General features: G+C 35.7%; 1 protein-coding gene across 1 annotated transcript in view; it reads right to left on the reverse strand.

The window, feature by feature from the left end:
• The window catches only part of scml2 (Scm polycomb group protein like 2), a 30,361-nt gene extending 13,377 nt beyond the window's left edge, over positions 1-16,984 (reverse strand). The window contains exons 1-6 of the mRNA XM_053493355.1: positions 16,933-16,984; positions 16,777-16,851; positions 16,628-16,698; positions 16,240-16,474; positions 15,884-15,972; positions 12,500-12,743 (exon numbers count right to left, since the gene is read on the reverse strand). Of these exons, the coding sequence (XP_053349330.1) occupies positions 12,500-12,743; positions 15,884-15,972; positions 16,240-16,474; positions 16,628-16,698; positions 16,777-16,851; positions 16,933-16,954 (736 nt within the window). The 5' untranslated portion in view covers positions 16,955-16,984. The remainder of the gene's footprint in view (positions 1-12,499; positions 12,744-15,883; positions 15,973-16,239; positions 16,475-16,627; positions 16,699-16,776; positions 16,852-16,932) is intronic.
• Positions 16,985-18,704: the final 1,720 nt, after the last annotated feature.

Here is an 18,704-nt window from a genome sequence, read left to right on the forward strand (position 1 = left end):
TGAGATCAGATAAAGTGCTCATATTTCAGCAAGGCTGAAAGGGCGCCTAGTTCTCTAAGTACATCTGGGAGTGCTGGTAGGGCACTGCACATGGCCGGCTCCCCTGAGCTTCACTCAGGGAGAAAATAAAGCAAGGGCGAAAAAGCGAATGAAGAATAGGTGACGGTTTGCTCTTGTTCAAAGGGCCAAGTTCATCCAGGGAACATGCAAGTGCACGATTCTAATTGAAAACCTTACTCTTCTCTGCAATAATCAGTCTGTATCAATAGAAATACATTTAGATAGTGAAACAGCTCGAGACATTAAAAAATAAATTAACTAATGAAAGATCTCAAGCACATCTGACTCGATCCACTATGGAAACCGATCAGGTTTCTATTCATTCGTCATCTCTTGATTATAGAAGCATGTGGAGTCGATCAGGGCACTCGCCGAATGACCCGGTGACCCCTGTGCCGTGAGCGGACCCGGTGACGGCCAGGCGCTGGGCCAAAAAAATCATCCCAGTGTGGGTCCTGAGGGGATTTGGTTCCTTCTGGTTGGGGGAGGGAGTGCAAACGGTGTAATTAGTGCATTTACATCTCATGCTACACTGGGTCCGATTTGCCCTGCTTGGTGACTTGACCATGATCGGATGAACTAGAACCACATGTTGTGTGTGTGTGTGTGTGAGAGAGAGAGACAGAAAAAGAAAAAGAAAAAGAGGTAAAAGGAGAATACAACCGAACACCAGGCTTCTTTTGAGTAAACAGAAAAACGGAAAAAAGAATAAGTGAATGCCCAAACGCCTTCACCTGTGACACAAACCTCTGAATAAACACATGCCACCCTTTTTAAGCCTTCTTATGTAAATAAATGCAAATTTAAAAAATGTAAAAAAAAAAAAAAAAAAAAAAATGCTGTCAGTGATTCATTGCAAATTTCATAAACAGACACGGATGGTAAGGTCATAGCAGATTCTGTGCTTGCCTAGGAATACTTCCAATAACTAATAAATCTAATAACTATATCTTCTCATATGATTCATATAAGATATTTGAATATTACATAAAAGCTGCCAGTGCATCTCCATGTGGAGCATTTCCTCCAGAGAGCCAGAAGTCTGGATAAGGAAGCCAGGCTTGTGTAACAAAGTTGCGTTATACAAACATCAAAAGAAACAAATTACATTAAACGATTCGAACACAAAGGGTGGCGGTTGTAAGCATTTGTAACCGTTTAACGATTAAACGTTCTCTCTGCGTTTAAATTAACTCCTTTAAACCCTGCTGCTGTTGTGAACGGAAAAATAAAAAAGCAGAAGCTCGGCAACAGAAAACACCCGAACAAAAGAGAAAACAAGAACCGCATGCTAGCGAAATAACTTACCCAAACTTTCAGCGTTGCTTCTCTCGCACTCACCAGCCCAGTCCGCGTATCCTTCCGGGGCAAATTTAAAACCCTCGACCACACTTTTATCGCCCCGTTTTTTGTTTTACCCCCAGCTGCCTCTCTCGCCCTCTCCTTCTCTCTCTCTCTCTCTCTATCTCTCTCACACACACACACACACACACACACACACACACACACACTCTCTCTCTCTCTCCGCTTATAGAAACAGCAGCAACAAAGCCTGAGCCGGTGCGCGCTCTGAATGGGTGATCCGTAATTAGCATGGGGGCGGAGTTTGAAATGGGATGGGCGGGGTCATATGTTGTGGGCGTGGTTATAATACTTGTCAGACGATTTATACCGTATAACGCTTGACCTGTTGTTTGAAGTATATTTTAATGCGCACAATTTATAGCCAGAATATTGACCACACATGATTTTCACCTACATGAGACATGACTGAAAAATATTTAGCTCCCAAAATATACATTTAACTTGAATTTAAGCATGAAAATAATACTTAATTAAATGTACTTTTATTATTGTTTTTTAACAATATTTACAGGTCAATATTTTTTCTCTTTGCTGCTATCACAACATGAAATGTTTACTGCATTTACAATCTCATGGACAATTCTTAAAACGGCTCTAAGTTTAGCCTTTATTCGTCACATATACCTGTACATTACTGCACAAATTATTTAATTCTTTACAAATCCCAGCTTGGTTAGTAGGCTGGGGTCAGAGCGCAGAGTCAGCCGTTATACAAAGCCCCTGGAGCGGACAGAGTTAAGGGCCTTGCTCAAGGGTCCAACAGTGGCAACTTGGCGAAGCCAGGCCTTGAGCCGCCAACATTCCAATTAGTAACTCAGAGTCTTAACACCCGCGCATGGTCATAAATGTCAGACAATTTATACTGTACGTATATTGATTCTTATACAGCTCTATTATTAGAGTAATATATGACAGTGTTACATAGTGCCGTGTTTGTTACTGTTTCATACACCCTTGCACGTACCGTATACATGTGAAACCCATTAAAGATTTCGATTTTACTGAGCTGAACAACTTTTGCTATGCATGTCATGGGCTCTACTCAACAGGAAGTCAGTTATGTTGGCTTGTTTGCAAAATGCACTCAATGAAATTTGATATACTTTTTATACAATTTTTTGTTTGTTTTGTCGATTTATACAATCAACATTATAAACTGGGCCACCATGTTCTTAAGACATTGAGGATGCAAAATTGTGAAAAGATTTTTAATGTCTCAAATGGTTCATCTCTGGTGAGGCCTTAAACCGATAAATTATATAATTATATAGTTATATAATATGGTATTGTTATTTTTCCATTAAAAGCATGTGCCCACTGTGCCCACCGTCTCTCTGTTGAACTCGGGTGGCAATGGTGCAGGTGCTTGGGCTCGATCATCGTTGCTTTGCAACTATATTTCTAATTAGTTTTTTTGCACAATATTTACTGCTAATATTTTTGCCCAGCATTTTGCCCAGTAACTTTCTCGTTGCTGCTATGACAACATGAAATGGTGACTGCATTTTCTATTAATGAAAATTTATTTTGCCCAGTAACTTTCTCGTTGCTGCTATGACAACATGAAATGGTGACTGCATTTTCTATTAATGAAAATTTATTTTCACTACCTCAGTGTGTACTGGTCGGCACTACATTATCATATTGAATCGCATTGGGTCATATTTATTACTGTTTGCACTTTTGCACAAGTGAAATGTATGTTCTGTTTTTGTCTTACAGATCATAGCTAGTTTCGTTCATGTATGTTGTATGTAGCACCTTGGTCCTGGAGGAATGTTGTTTTGTTTCACTGTGTACTGAACTGTATGTGGTTGAAATGGCAATAAAAGCCTACTTGACTTGACTGCTTTTCCATGTTTTGTGTTTATTAACAGTCATAACTGTGTTGCATATATCAATTGTCTGTATAATATTGAATTTCAGTTTTAAAAAAAACAATAGCGTCTTTACTACTGTTGTGGTCCCCACTGATAGAAATCTGCAAGGACTTCTAATAAAAGTCTTGTGGCCCACATCCAGTGATGTCACTTCCTTTAGCAGGAAACATCTGGAGGCCAGCGTGGTATGTCATGCTTCTTCGATTAGAACGTTTAAGGATAAGCCAATGAAAGATTTATTATCTGTCAGATTTGTCATTGTAAAATTTTGATGAATCTTTTTTACCCTTTTGATTATCATACACTTTGCACATTCTGTGTAATTTATATATTTATATATTAATATTTTAATTATTCATTTTACATTTTTATTAGTGAAAACTTTTATTGAAGTAAAATCTTTCGATCTTCCTATTTTATCCTAGTTTTCTTTTATTTATGGATTTAGTATAAATATAAATGGTGGTATGGACAGTGCGGTTAATGTTAACTGTTAAATAATTAAAGTCACTATCTTGGATCCCATTAACATCAGAAACAACTAATTAATACGAGAAAATCATGGTGCTCCCAAAAGAAAATATTTTTTAAGAAACAAACTTAGTTATTATGTGATAAATAAAATAGTCAGATAAAAACCACATAAAAGATTGAAAAAAAGCGCATAGTTGGCAGAAATAATAAGATTCTTTTGTTAACAAAATGTTTATTTTGTGAGATTCCCCCCTTGTATCAGGTGTATCCTGGTCCATCCCCCCATCACAAATCCTAAAAAGACTGTATGTAAGCTGGTACACATCAGAGCACCCCAGTTTAGAAGGTGAACCCTCGGGGTAAAACATTTAAGTTGGAAATTAGGGCACCCCCTGTTGCCTGTTGTTGTTTTGTTTTTGTTTTTTTGTTTTTTTGGATGTAAAGCTAAAAATCCCTGATGGAGGCCGGGTGAAACTGAGATGTTCCCGTTTGAGTAGGGGTAGGTGGGTAAAACGGTTAAGGGGCCCTCCAGACAGCTCCTGGAAAGAGGGGGTGGGTGGAAGAAAGGGGGTGGGCTTCTGTAACCCAAAGCCGGATCCCAAATCCCAGGAGAACAGGCTGATGGACAGCTATAAGCAGGCAAAGAAAGCAGGCCAAAAAAAAAAAGCATGGAAGTCACCTTATTTGTTCACTATTTTAAAAGCCTGGTAATCTAAAGCTGCACTGTTCTCTAAGGAAGAATGGAGTCTAGAGCAGAAGTGATTGCATATCTAATGTAAATAGGAATGCTCGTCAGGTAGACAAAATGTAAGAAACACAAAGAAAATCGAGATTAGACCAAGACAAAGAAAATGCTTTGAATCCAAAAGGAAAAACAATGAAATGAAAAGGATTTACAAAGACACTGACTGTTAAATCAATCTTTAACAGATCTTTAACAAATCTAATTTTGGTATCAAGAGATATTAAAATTAATTTGGGTGGACGTGTGAGACTTTACTAATATTTAGATCAACTATTTTATTAAAGTACGACTTGTGGAAATTGATTTCTTTTTTTTTTTTATTCCGCAAGCAAAACGGTGATTAAAAATAAATAAATAAATAAAAGCACACAGTTACACAGTCAATTAATCTTTGTTTTAAAAATTAAAACAAAAAGAATTCCCCTGATGAATAAGATTCCTCTAAAACAAATAGCCTAGCTTTCAACAGATTCCGTCCATCACCATAAATAAGCAGGGAACAAATCGACAGTATTAAACGCGTTAACGAGGTGACACTGATGACCCACATTCACACATAAACTCGCTCATGCAAAATACATTAGAGAAGCAAATTCAGACCCCACCCCCACACAGTCTGCAATACAGATTCAGAAGTAATGTAGAATTAAAAATTGCCTTAAAAATAAAAGAAATTGTATTTTTATTAGAAAATTATAAAATTTATATATTTTTGTTCTTACATGTTTATAATAACTAAATATTAGTAATATTGCCAAGATAAAATCTAAATCAGCAGCATTCAATAACTAATGATAAGCATAATAAATCACAGAAAACTACAGTACCTGAACTCCACCCCTCTCTCTTATAAGCAGCAAGAAATGTTCCCATTTGCATACTCATATGCATTCTCCATAATAAGAATACATTTTGCCACTTTCACCACTGTGGTGCAGAAACACACGGTCCTGGACTCATTACAGAGCTGTGGCTTATTTACAAGTGTGTGTTTAGAACAGAATAGAGACATGATATTAATGTAGAGTATATTTACACACACACACACACACACACACACACACACACACACACACACACACACACACACACACAAAACACCCATTCATATTGCAGTATTTGTGATATTATTTGATTCCAGCACCATGTTATTTGCATATGTTTCTTCAGAATTTCACTGGCACTATCATCTCGAAGATTAATCCTTCCTTCCTTTCTTCTTTCATTCCTCACTTTGATTAATCATTCCTTCCTTTAATTCTTCTTATAACTGATTATTCATTCCTTCCTTCTCTATTTTGATCGATCCTCATTCTTTTCAATCAATCAATCAATCAATCAATCTTTCATTTGATCTTTGTTCATTCCTTCAAGCAATCATACCTTTCTTTTGATCATTCCTTTCTTCCTTCGATCCTACTTTTGTTCCTTCCTTCCATCAATCCTTCGATCCAACATTCCTTTACCATCTATTCTTCCTTCAATCTTTTTTCTTTTCTTCCTTGCTTTTATCCTTTCATTCTTTATTGATTTGATCCTTCTTTTGATCAATCCTTATTTCCTTCTGTCCTAACTTTTTTCCTTTCTTCATTTAATCCCTCTGTACTTCATTTCTTTGCTTTTTCCTTCCTTTGATCTGCCCCGCCTTCTTTCCTTCCACTGTTCAATCCTTCCTTCCATTCCTTCCCTTCTTTAATCGACAACTCCTTTGATCCTACCCTCCTTCTATTCTTTTCTTTCTTTGATCAGCCTTCCTCCTTTTTTTCAGTCATTCCCTCAATCCTTTTTTCCTTCCCTGTTTCCTTACTTCCTTTTGTCCACAAAGTATGCATGTCCTGGGAAAACATGTCAGATATCTCTAAAACCATAATTGTGTTTTTTCTTAATGTACTGTTAAATGACGTTAAACACCATGTGTTAGACTGCTATGGAAGGGAACGAGAGAGTCTCGTAAACACACATTCAGACAGTGTTAAATCTACTTTACAGCGTGCATTAACAACGGCATACCAAGTTTATTGCGAGTCACATGGCACAGAATGATGCCAATAAAAAAATATTCAGAGTGCATTTACACTCACAGCTAAGGAATCGGTGCATAAATTACAACATCATTATTCTGACTAAAAGCAGTCAATTAGTATATGACTTCATATACACATCCACGATTCTACAGTAAGTCTAAAATCTATTAACAAGTGAAACCAAGAGGGGCAACTTTTAAACTGCATTCTTTTTGTCACTCATTGCTTCCTTCACTATCAGCTGAAAAGAAAAAAAGAAAGAAAAACTGCAGGAAGTGTTGCAAATTGCTCAAAGGAGGAAGAACTGATACGGAGCCTACAAGACACACATGACCACCATCGCCATCCATCACACTCTACATGTTATGGTCAGTTCACATCAATTACCCCCGTTTGCGCTTAAGGAACCGTTCAAGCACGGGGCCAGCAGGCAGAGATAAAGCCGTGCGCTCCTGATTTACGTCCCGCTGGGAGACACTGATGTGTGCAACTCTGCCAAGAATGTGTACTAAGTGTAGCCTGCTAAGCATACGCCATTAAAAAGATTTAGTGTCCAGGCCTTTGGTTTCGATAAGACAGTTTCTCTATTTCAGTGAGGTAATGAGATCTGTAATAATAAGAAGATTATCTATATATACTCAGCAAAAAAAGAAAGGTCCTCTGACTTTCAACTGTTTTTACTTTCAGTAAACTTAATGTGTAAATATTTGTATGAACACTAAAAGAGTCAACGCCATAAGACATAAACTGAAAATGTTTCACAATGTGTCCCTGAATGAAGGGAGGCTTAAAATCAAAAGTACCAGTCAGTATCTGGTGTGGCCACCAGCTGCTTGAAGTACTGCAGTGCATCTCCTCCTCATGGACTGCCTATTGCGGACAGTCTGAGCACTGATGGAGGGATTGTGTGTTTCTGGTGTGACTCGGGCAGTTGTTGTGGCCATCCTGTACCTGTCACGCAGGTGTGATATTCGGATGTAGCGATCCTGTGCAGGTGTTGTTAGACGTGGTCTTCCACTATGAGGATGATCAGCTGTCCTTCCTGTCTCCCTGTAGCGCTGTCTTAGGGCGTCTCACGGACATGGCAATTTGCCCTAGCCACATCAGCAGTCCTCATGCCTCCCTGCAGCATGCCTAATGCACGTTTACGCAGATGAGCAGGGACCCTGGGCATCTTTCTTTGGGTGTTTTTCACAGTCGGTAGTCAAGTCTCTTTAGTGTCCTGCGTTTTTAGAACTGTGGCCTTAAATGCCTACTTTCTGTAAGCTGTTAAGGTCTTAACGACCATTCCACAGGTGCATGTTAATTAATTGATTATGGTTAATTGAACATGCATGGAAAACATTGTTATTATCTTTAAACATTGTTTAAAGTTATTTGGATTTTTACAACATTATTATTGAAATACACAGTCCTGAAAAAGGACTTTTTTTGCTGAGTATATTATTTCTTCATTTATGTAAGGATACAGTATCTTATCACTGATTTACAGTCTAAAGATTGTAAATATAAGGACAGAAGTCCACTGCATTCTTTTTAAACAACCACCTGTCATTAAATAATTATGACATGAATAATTAATGGTTTGAAAAGCACTTTGAATTACTCACAAATTTTGAAAGAAGGCACGTCATCTGCTGAATTAGTCTGGACTTTTTTCAACTGAACACCTAACGAAAGGTTTATTTAGAAAATCTGATTAAAGTATTTTAAAGATTAAATTAGTAAAATTAGTCTACTATAATGGAAGTGCATTGTATTCACAAAAGAAAAACTTCTTATATTTATGACTTATTAACTCATAATAATGGTTTGACTTATTAACTTGAAATATTAATTCATAATCATGAGTAAGTTGTTATTATTATAGATCATTTTTGTGATTTTTTATTTTTTTTGTAAATGCGATGTGTTTCTGTATATTATCACAGACTAATATTAGAATACAAAAGAACAATTTAACCATGTGTCCTAAGTATTAAAGCCACTATGTAGGGGACTGCCTGTGCTAAATGCTGATTAATGCCACAATATTCAGTGCTAGTATTTGCCTGATTTGTCACAATTAAATATTGTTTCATAGGTCATGAAACAAATTTCAATATTATACAAAAATAGCCAGCGTTAATACAAAATGATAAATGTATAAATGCATTTGTTTGGACAGCTTTTTTCACTAAATAAATGAAATCATCACTTAAAAACTGTGCACTTTGTATTTGCCTGCATTAATAAAATTTGTTTGATGATCTTGATCATTTAATTGTGACAAATGTGCAAAAAAAAGGAATAAAAAAATTCAGGAAGGGGCAAATACTTCACAGCACTTATCGTTTTCCAACATAGAGTATTTTCTATTGAGAACATCAGAATTCCATCACTTTATTTTATAAGGCTGTAATGACTTACATACAAAAGTAATTAGTGTTCCCCTGCCCATTCTCCTTGACTTGTACTCTACAAGAAGTAGGAATCAGGCAGATAAAAATCACAACAGAACCCTTACACCCTGAACACAACCCTTTTTCAACCTCCTACATTCTGGCAGGTGCTACAGAACCTTATACACCAAAACTGCTGCACATAGAAATTGTTCCCTAATGAACAGTCCCTCATTAACAGTTGACACTCATTATATGCAGTCTGCTGTTTTGAAACACCAACATGCTTTTACATACTTTATACACACTAATTCACATCTGCAAATACTGTATTGGAAGAACAGTCAGTCAGTTCACTACATCCACATACAGTATGTGACACACATCACTGTTATTTGCACTACTTACACATCTTGTACTGTATATTGTGTATTGTACAAACAGTAAAAAAAACAACTTCCTTATTATATGTGATACACACCACTTTTTTGTTATTTGCACTGGCATGCACACTCACTTTCTGTACACCGCTGATTTGTTACAGTACATACTCCGTCTTTTATTTAATCTCTATAATTCCAAAATCATGTGTATTTCCTGTAGATGTGTCTTGTCTAGAGACAGAATGTTCAGTGTCATTCTGTATGTCTGTACTTTTGGTGAGTTCCCAACAGCCGGAATCACATTCCTTGTGCGTGTCAACATACAGTACTTGGCCAATAAACTTGATTCTGATCCGGATTCTGATAAAATCCGCAATTTTAGAGAAATATTCATGTCTTAAAGGGAGTTGTTTTACATATGCATATAATATAATATAATATAATATAATATAATATAATATAATATAATATAATATAATATAATATAATATAATATAATATAATATAATATAATATAATATAATATAATATAATATGAATGAGAAGGACAAGAAGTCAAACACGGAGATACAAGGTACAATTTCCATAACCTTTACAAAGTCCTAGTTACAACTCAGTAACTAATATTTTCCTATGAGCCCAGACTAAGTCACACAGCGGCTGCCAATAAGAAAATAACGCCTACGGCAGAAATTTTGCAAGTTACAGGAAAAGGCTTGTAGCTGATGATGCAAAAATAAATTAATTAAGTAATAATACCCTTAAACAATTGCTATTCAGTTATTCATATTAAAGCATATTGAATTAATCAGTAATTAATATAAACTTTGGGACTCCTGTTTTTTTTTTTGTTGTTTTTTTTATATTCCTGTATTTAGGATTACATATACACAGTGCATCTAAAAATCTATACCTGGGAAAAATTTTAATTCTATTTTGTAATTTCATTCAAAAAACAAAACTCTTATATATTCTAGATTCATTAAAGTGAATTATTTCATGTCTTTTTTGTTTTATTTTTATTTTCTTCAGAAAAACTGTCAAGCAAAACCTTTACAATAAAGAACTTGGAAGAGCAGTGAAGTGAGCAAAGAGTGGAGTGAGGATGGAGTCAGTTTATCAAGAGACATCGTGTACAGACACCTTCAGGAACTCGGCTAAAACTGTTAAAATGATAGTATCAAGCTACTCCTTGAGAGACGATGTCAGAAGGGCTAAGGAGATAAAGAACAGGACATTGACCCAAAGTCATCTTTTTCACATGAAAGTGAATTTTGCATTGCATTTGAAAATCATGTTCTCAGCTGAATTTGGGGGAAGAGTGGAGAGGAACTGAAACAAGAAGTTGGTTTGTGTTTGAAGTCCAGTGTGTACAGAGTCAGCCAAAAAATGTATACACACTTTAAAAGTTATTATCTATGCTCTTTTTTAAACTTCAAACTAAATTCTGACAGCAATGTGTAGTAGTAAGTTTCCTCAAAAGATTTCAGGAGTCGCACTATCGTTGAGGCGATCATGTGATTGTCAGAAGAGAGGCGTATATATTTTAAATTTTGAAGTATGTACTGTACCCATTTTTTGGCTAACAAAAAACATCAAAATAGTGAATGAGTGTGATCTCTGTAACCATTAAGTCATTCAGAAACTGCTGATCTCGAATTTCAAAGACATCACATCTCAGTAGGTCACATACACTCCAAAAAATCATATTCATAACAATAATACTAATAGTAATAAGATTGGTATTGTGGTACAAGAGGTATTGGTATTAGGTCTATTTTACTGAAATGAACCAAAGTTTGTAATGTACTCATTTCTATTTAAACAGATTATTTTCCATTTAAAATTTTTGTTCAACTTGAATATTTGACACGGTTAAATTTTGCTTGATACCTGCATCTTTTTCCAGCGCATGGAAAACAAGATGGTTGCATGAATATGTTCAGCCTAAAACCTTGTTTTTAATTAATAATTTTGTATAATAATTAGTATTAATCAAGATATTAAATATATTGGTACATTAATTGTTTATAAGTGCAGAACACAATATCAGCGGATCAGCTTATGCACTGAAGCACTGAAATACTTTTAATTTTATTACTGGGGTTCACAAATGTTCACAACTATATTGTACTTTTTAATTGTTGCATTATTAAATATATGGTGTATAAGTTATAAATAGCTGATTTTTGAATGTTGGGTTTTAAGAAACACCTTATCGGCATGATTATTAGTGATATAAACAAGATACAGTGATTTTATGTGCCAGTTGTGCTTATTTATTTTAAAAAAATCTGATACTTGCTTAAATCAGGAAATTGTTGGTGCTTCATATTATTAATTATTATAGCTTATTGTGACAAATTATATATAATTTGTATATGAACTATATATAAGAATAATATTTATATTTAATTATATGTATTATATAAACTCTTGTGTCACTTTATATACTGTATATATAATATATATTATATCATATTATATATAAATATGTATATATAAAAAGTGACACAAGAGTTTGGAACACCTAAATAACTGACTTGAGGACTGTCTCTTTGATACCACAGTATTGTTACATTTCCGAAAGAAGGTATTGATTATCTTTTTCTGTAAAAAGCAACTGTGAATGACAGCTGGAAGGCAAAAAAAATGCTCTTGTTTAATGATTCTAAAGTAAGAAACTCCACATACACAAAACACATACAAAATGTGTACTTGAATGTGTAAAGTTTCTGTAAAGAGCCCTTTATCTTTCTACAAAAAGAGAAGAGGACTTTTTGATACCTGTTATTAAAAAAAAGGAACTAATTTGTCATTCAACCACATTAAATATAATTATGCACATTCATCATATTTAGCTAAAAGAAATTTATATTATGGGGTAATTATTTAATGTAAATAATAAAATAATCACTTAATAATAATACACAATAATTCTTAAATGTGTTTTAAACGAATGGTGACAAAATTCTACACATTCGAACAATATAAATTTAAAAAAGAGATATAAAAAATAATAATATATAAAAGAGAAATTTAAATACGATGCTAGATTACTTCATATTTTTTGCTTTGCAACAGACATGCTTATTTTGCCCATTCGGCTACAAGATCAGAGTAAGTGTCAACCCCTAAAAAGTCAAATCAAAGCTTTTGCGCCATCTAGTGAAAAGCAAGTACTCACAGCTGGTACCAGGTGGCTGGAGGCTGTGGCTGGTCAGGTGACACCAGCCGATGGGGAAGATGTCCCTGGAGAAGTACTTGCACCAGTAGTCGAATGCTCCACGCCAGCCATCGAACATGATGAAAATCTCATCTCCACGCACCTGTCCGACGGTGGCGGGGCAGATCAGGCTCGGGTTCTTTCTGTCCACGGCTTCCAGCTTCATGCCCACTTTGAACTGGTTTTGCAACGGCTTGAGTGGCTCCTTACAAATCAAAACAAGAGTAAAAATTAAGGCGCCTTTAACATGTACTAAGTACAGGGCTATAGTACAGTATATGAGTGCTAAAATATCATCCCCATAGAAATTATTATGATCACCGAATATAAGCATTAAAAAAACTTAAAGTGATGATATAGACATGAGTGCTGGACCAGCATTGCACTTAAATTTGATTTGTTTTCTGTGCATGATTTCACTTGCAACATCTTTAAAGAACACATTATATAGAATGAAGAGCAACAAATTGTGCATTTTATTGTAGTGGTATTAAAATTGCTTACATTCAAAAAAGCACAGCAAATATGGCAGTTGTCACACACTATTAAGTCCAAATACTGTACAGTACTTTGACATTTTTTGTTACAACATAATAAAAATCATCTTATCGTAGTGTGTCTTAGTACTGGACTTCAAACAAACAGCAATATATACTGTAACATTTTTCATCATGCCCTTATTTATTTGACTAAAATGGAGCCAAAAATGTAATTAATAACAAGTTCCCTCATGATTCAATAGCCTCTAGGTCCACTTTTAGTAGCAATAACACTTCCTTCCTGTATGACTTTATCTGTCTCTCATCGTTTTGGCCTATTCGTCTTTACAGCATTGCTTCAATTCATTGAGTTGTTTTGGTATTCCCCTATCCCACCAAAGCATTACAGTTGAGTTGAAGTCTGGACTTTGACTAGGCCATTCTAAAACATTGATTGATTGATTTTTCAGCCATTCTCCAATAGACTCATGGTGTGCTTCGAATCATTGGGGTGAATGTGCTGAAAAATCCACTTCTGGGAAGTACAGCAGATTAGAAGCTATCGCCCCTTTTGTTAAATAAATGTCATGGTGAACAAAGTTAAATGTTGTCCCTCTGAGGTTATGTTTTTCTAATACTGAGACCTGCTACAATCAGATGATTTTTATTATGATTTTACACAAAAAAAAAACAAAAGAAAAAGGATTTAGGAATGACTCTAATAGCCAGTTAGTTTAGAGTTTCGTAGCTCGCTTGTATATTTAATTACTGACATTCTTACTTGACATTCTCTTTCTAATGCATAACTCATTAAAATATTAAAATACTAAATGATATGCCTTAAATAATACTATCAATAAAAACTAATATATTCATTGCAAAATCACAGGATTCAGGTCTTAAAGTGCAAATTTTAGCACGATTAAAGAAAAGAAAAAAAAATCATTTTCTAAAAGAAATAAAAAAAATGTAAAAACTTTTATTAAAAGTTATTTAAACAACTAATGTGATCAGGGGAGCCATGCTCCAAAACATTTTTAATTTATTTCTGTCATCTTTTAAAATTGTGTGTACAAAATTTAGTAAAAATATTGACAAATGGTCTAGAGACCTACAGTAATTTGCTCCTTTAAAACTCAATTATGTCTTTTATTTTCTACAAACGTTAAAAGTTATACGCTAAGTTGAAATGATTATATCTAAACATACAAATGTATATAGTTTTTCACACACTGTTGCTGGTATTTTGGCCCATTCCTCCATGCAGATCTCCTCTAGAGCAGTGATGTTTTGGGGCTGTCGCTGGGCAACACGGACTTTCAACTCCCTCCAAAGATTGAGATCTGGAGACTGGCTATAGGCCACTCCAGGACCTTGAAATGCTTCTTACGAAGTCACTCTTTCGTTGCCCGGGTGGTGTGTTTGGGATCATTGTCATGTTGAAAGACCCAGCCACGTTTCATCTTCAATGCCCTTGCTGATGGAAGAAGGTTTTCACTCAAAATCTCATGATACATGGCCTCATTCATTCTTTCCTTTACAGGGGTCAGTCGTCCTGGTCCCTTTGCAGAAAAACAGCCCCAAAGCATGATGTTTCCACCTCCATGCTTCACAGTAGGTATGGTGTTCTTTGGATGCAACTCAGCATTCTTTCTCCTCCAAACACGAAGTTCTATTTTGGTTTCATCTGACTATATGACATTCACCCAATCCTCTTCTGGATCATCCAAATGTTCTCTAGCAAACTTCAGACGGACCTGGACATGTACTGGCTTAAGCAGGGGGACACGTCTGGCCTTGCAGGATTTTTTAACACACTACTTTGGTCCCAGCTCTCTGCAGGTCATTCACTAGGTCCCCCCCATGTGGTTCTGGGATTTTGCTCACAGTTTATTATTTTGACCCCATGGGGTGCGATCTTGCGTGGAGCCCCAGATCCAGGGAGATTATCAGTTGTCTTGTATGTCTTCCATTTTTTTATATTTGCTCCCACTGTTAATTTCTTCACACCAAGCTGCTCACCTATGGCAGATTCAGTTTTCCCAGCCTGGTGCAGGTCTACAATTTTGTTTCTGGTGTCCTTTGACAGCTCTTTGGTCTTGTCCATAGTGGAGTTTGGAGTGTGACTGTTTGAGGTTGAGGACAGGTGTCTTTTATACTGATAATGAGTTCAAACAGATGCCTTTAATACAGGTAACGAGTAGAGGATAGAGGAGTCTCTTAATGAAGAAGTTACAGGTCTGTGAGAGCCAGAAATCTTGCTTGTTTGTAGGTGATCAAATAATTATCTTACCGAGGAATTTACCAATTAATTCATTAAAAATCCTACAATGTAATTTTCTGGATTTTTCTTCTAATTTTTTCCGCTTATAGTTGTGGTATACCTATGATGAAAATTACAGGCCTCTCTCATCTTTTTTATGTGCACAATTAGTGGCTGACTAAATACTTTTTTGCCCCACTGTTATTCACACACTACAGGCGATTTGAGAAAAGCCAATTAGCCTACCCTGCATGTCTTTGGACTGTGGGAAACAAGCAAACTGCATGCAAACAGATGTCGGGAATCAACTATCACCCGGAATCAACCCTCAATCGGTACCCAGACCCCGGAGGTGCAAGGCGACATTGCTAACCACTAAGCCACTGTGACACCTCACAAAAAGGAAACAATTTAAAATGTTTTTATAAGACATACCTAAAAGGTGTAAATTGACAGTAAGTGAGGACACCGCATGTACATATTAAAGTAATATATCCTGAACAAAAAAAAGTTTATTATTGGTATTTGGTGTAATTTAATTTAAATTGTATACTGCTTCAGGTAGAAATAAAACCAATGTCACTGCCGTTCAAATAAATTTACCTTTTTAAATGCGGAGGCCGGTGCTATTTCCGCTCCATTTAAGGTTCTTAAGAGGAACATAGGCCAGGATGACGCATTCATTCTGAAACCTAAGAAGAAGCGAAACAGCATTACTAATTACACAATAATTCATTATAGTTATAAATTATTATCACTATGTGGCTCTATGGAGAGCCTCTGTCTCAAACCAAGCTTAGATAGAGCACAATCAAGTGAAGTGCTTTTGAAGGGCTATTATAGCTATTGAAGTGCTTTATCTCTGACCGCTCTAAAGTACTAACACTGATGACTTCTTCCACAAAGAAACATTTCTTTCCCAAACACCTTTGGGACATTGTATGAGATGGAAATCTTACCTAGTGGTGGCTGCAGCATGTCTCCACTCTTCTCACACGTGCCAACTGGCTGAATATCTGAAGAGTCGACCAGCCGCCAGAAGTCATTGGTGCTGTCGCTGCCATCCAACCGCAGACGCAGTCGTGCTCCCATCAGCCCCATCACAGTGGCGATACATACGGAGGAAGCGTTCCGAGGATCGTATGTCTCCACTTTCATACCCACGTTGAAATCATTCGGAGGAGCAATCCTGGACTGAAAAGATTGTTTTAAGAAAGACATTACGGTGTAAATTTATTTTTGGGTAAACTCATTATACAGCTTGTCCTGTACAAGGTCGTTATCATGTTAAGCAGAACATCGAAATTATATAAATGTAGGACATACACTGAATGGCTCATACTGTACCTGTCTAAAACAGTTGGGGGGTGCTGGCACAGAGGTAGTCGTCTTTAAGTAATCCTCCCAGTTGAATGGTTCTGAGGAACAACCAAGAGAGAGTGCAACAAGCATACAGTGAAGGCTATTTAAACTCATAAAGACTTAAAGTACTGTACCACTGTTTGTAGTCTGGAGAGGAGTAGGGACATCGCTGGTACCCCTCGGCTTCTCTTGTGTAACATCTTTTTTGTCTGTGAAAGAAACCAAATATACAGTAAAATTAGAGTTGCATTTTAAATAAACTTACAAAGAAATGATGAAGCAATGATTACCTTTCTGGGCTGTTTTGCCCATGATGTCATTAGACACCTTGTCGAACAATGGAAAAGTCTGGAAATTCCGCTTCTACATCCTAAAGAAAAGAGAGAAGTAATTAATTATTTGTTACCAATTATCATCATAAATAAAAGATTTTGTCTGTATATTGTTCAGAACTCGTTCTTTCAATGATATCTTTATGTTACATACATTGGAGGATCAGAAACCAGCCTCAGGAAATGTTTAGTATGAGATAAAACGCGGGTCGTTTGAGCAAACGTTGTTAAAACAAGCCCAGTGTTATGTGTTAAAATGTCCCTCTGGCACGGATTGGCCCTACTACAGTACATAATTGCTATATAAATATATATACTGTAACACCATAATTTTATTATCTATTTAATGTTTTTTAAAAAAAGGTTTTGACTGTACATTGGTCAAAACTCGCTCTTTGAATGATATCTTCAGAACGTTTCATACATTGAAGGACCCAAAACCAGTCTCAGAAAATCTTCAGACAGACAGTCTGTCACTGTTGAGTAAAAGGGATGTTATAAACAGTTATGTGCCAGATTTCATAATCTACTTTAAAACAAGCTATTAATGCACTACTCCCTCAATGTAAACACACACCTGCACCATTATATATATAAAATAGAAAAACTAACCAGAATGATTTTACTGGGATTAGTTTCTTATCTATGATTCACTTTCTGATTACCTAACAGGGAGTGTATTTGGCTGACAATGAAAGAAGCACAACTTGGCGTAAACAAGACATAAGATACTCAAACTTACCAAATTTTATTTCTTTGTATTAATAAGTTAGACAGAGTTCTGTTGTACTTAAGACAGACAGACAGACAGACAGACATGTACGTGGGCTTCAACCTGGAATAATAATATCACTGATTACATTAAAGCTCATCAGATTATTTTTAGCTTTAACGTCAAAGTCAGATTTATTCTACTTAACAGTCTCACACTAACCCTAAACCCATGTCTCCAGCATTATAAAGATTCATTTTGCTCTTTCTCTGTTGCATCCAAATAGGATTTGTTTCTCTTCTAAGAGAAGTGTCACTAAATCACAAAACATGCTTTATTCCCTTTCTGTCTATGCTCAAGCTGAAGCAACATTAAGTGTACACATAAAGAGCTCCAGATGACTGCCTGGATCAAAGCGATAGCTCTCACAGGTCAGTGATAATTCACAAAGAAAACTGGCTACAGCTGAGATCGTGTGCAAGCTGACAAGGGTTTAGGAGACGTCTTGCTTTCTTCCGTACATTACTCCAATGTTGGCAGTTTAAGCAAAGAGGGAAAAAAAGAAAAGAAATAACACCGCTAGTTTGAATGTCAAGAATGTAATGAAAGTAATTAGAAAATGTTCAGTTATTAAACAGGGAATAAAACATTTTATGGTAACATTTAAGGTAACGACTTGCCAGTAACAACATTTTTTTAAATTTCTCTTACTCCTGTTAACAATTAAAAGCAGACAACAGCTTGTATTTTTATTTTTTATAGTATGTGAGATGAGTCAGTTCTTGTTATCACTTACATTATAGCAAAACCAAGAACTTTTAATTCCTGCTATGGAAAACTGTTACAAAATGCTGATACAGGAGACTGCATTTATAAATGTTGTTCATGTGGAACTTCTACCAAACTTGTCCAGCTACATATAATGTAATAAATTACATTTAAATCATATTTAGACATTTCGATGAATTTTCATTGTGAGAAAAAAACATCCCCTGCCTTATGTTCTATTTTCTGTTTT

Source organism: Clarias gariepinus, chromosome 3 (assembly GCF_024256425.1).
Source record: "Clarias gariepinus isolate MV-2021 ecotype Netherlands chromosome 3, CGAR_prim_01v2, whole genome shotgun sequence".
Taxonomy (NCBI): Eukaryota; Metazoa; Chordata; class Actinopteri; order Siluriformes; family Clariidae; genus Clarias; species Clarias gariepinus.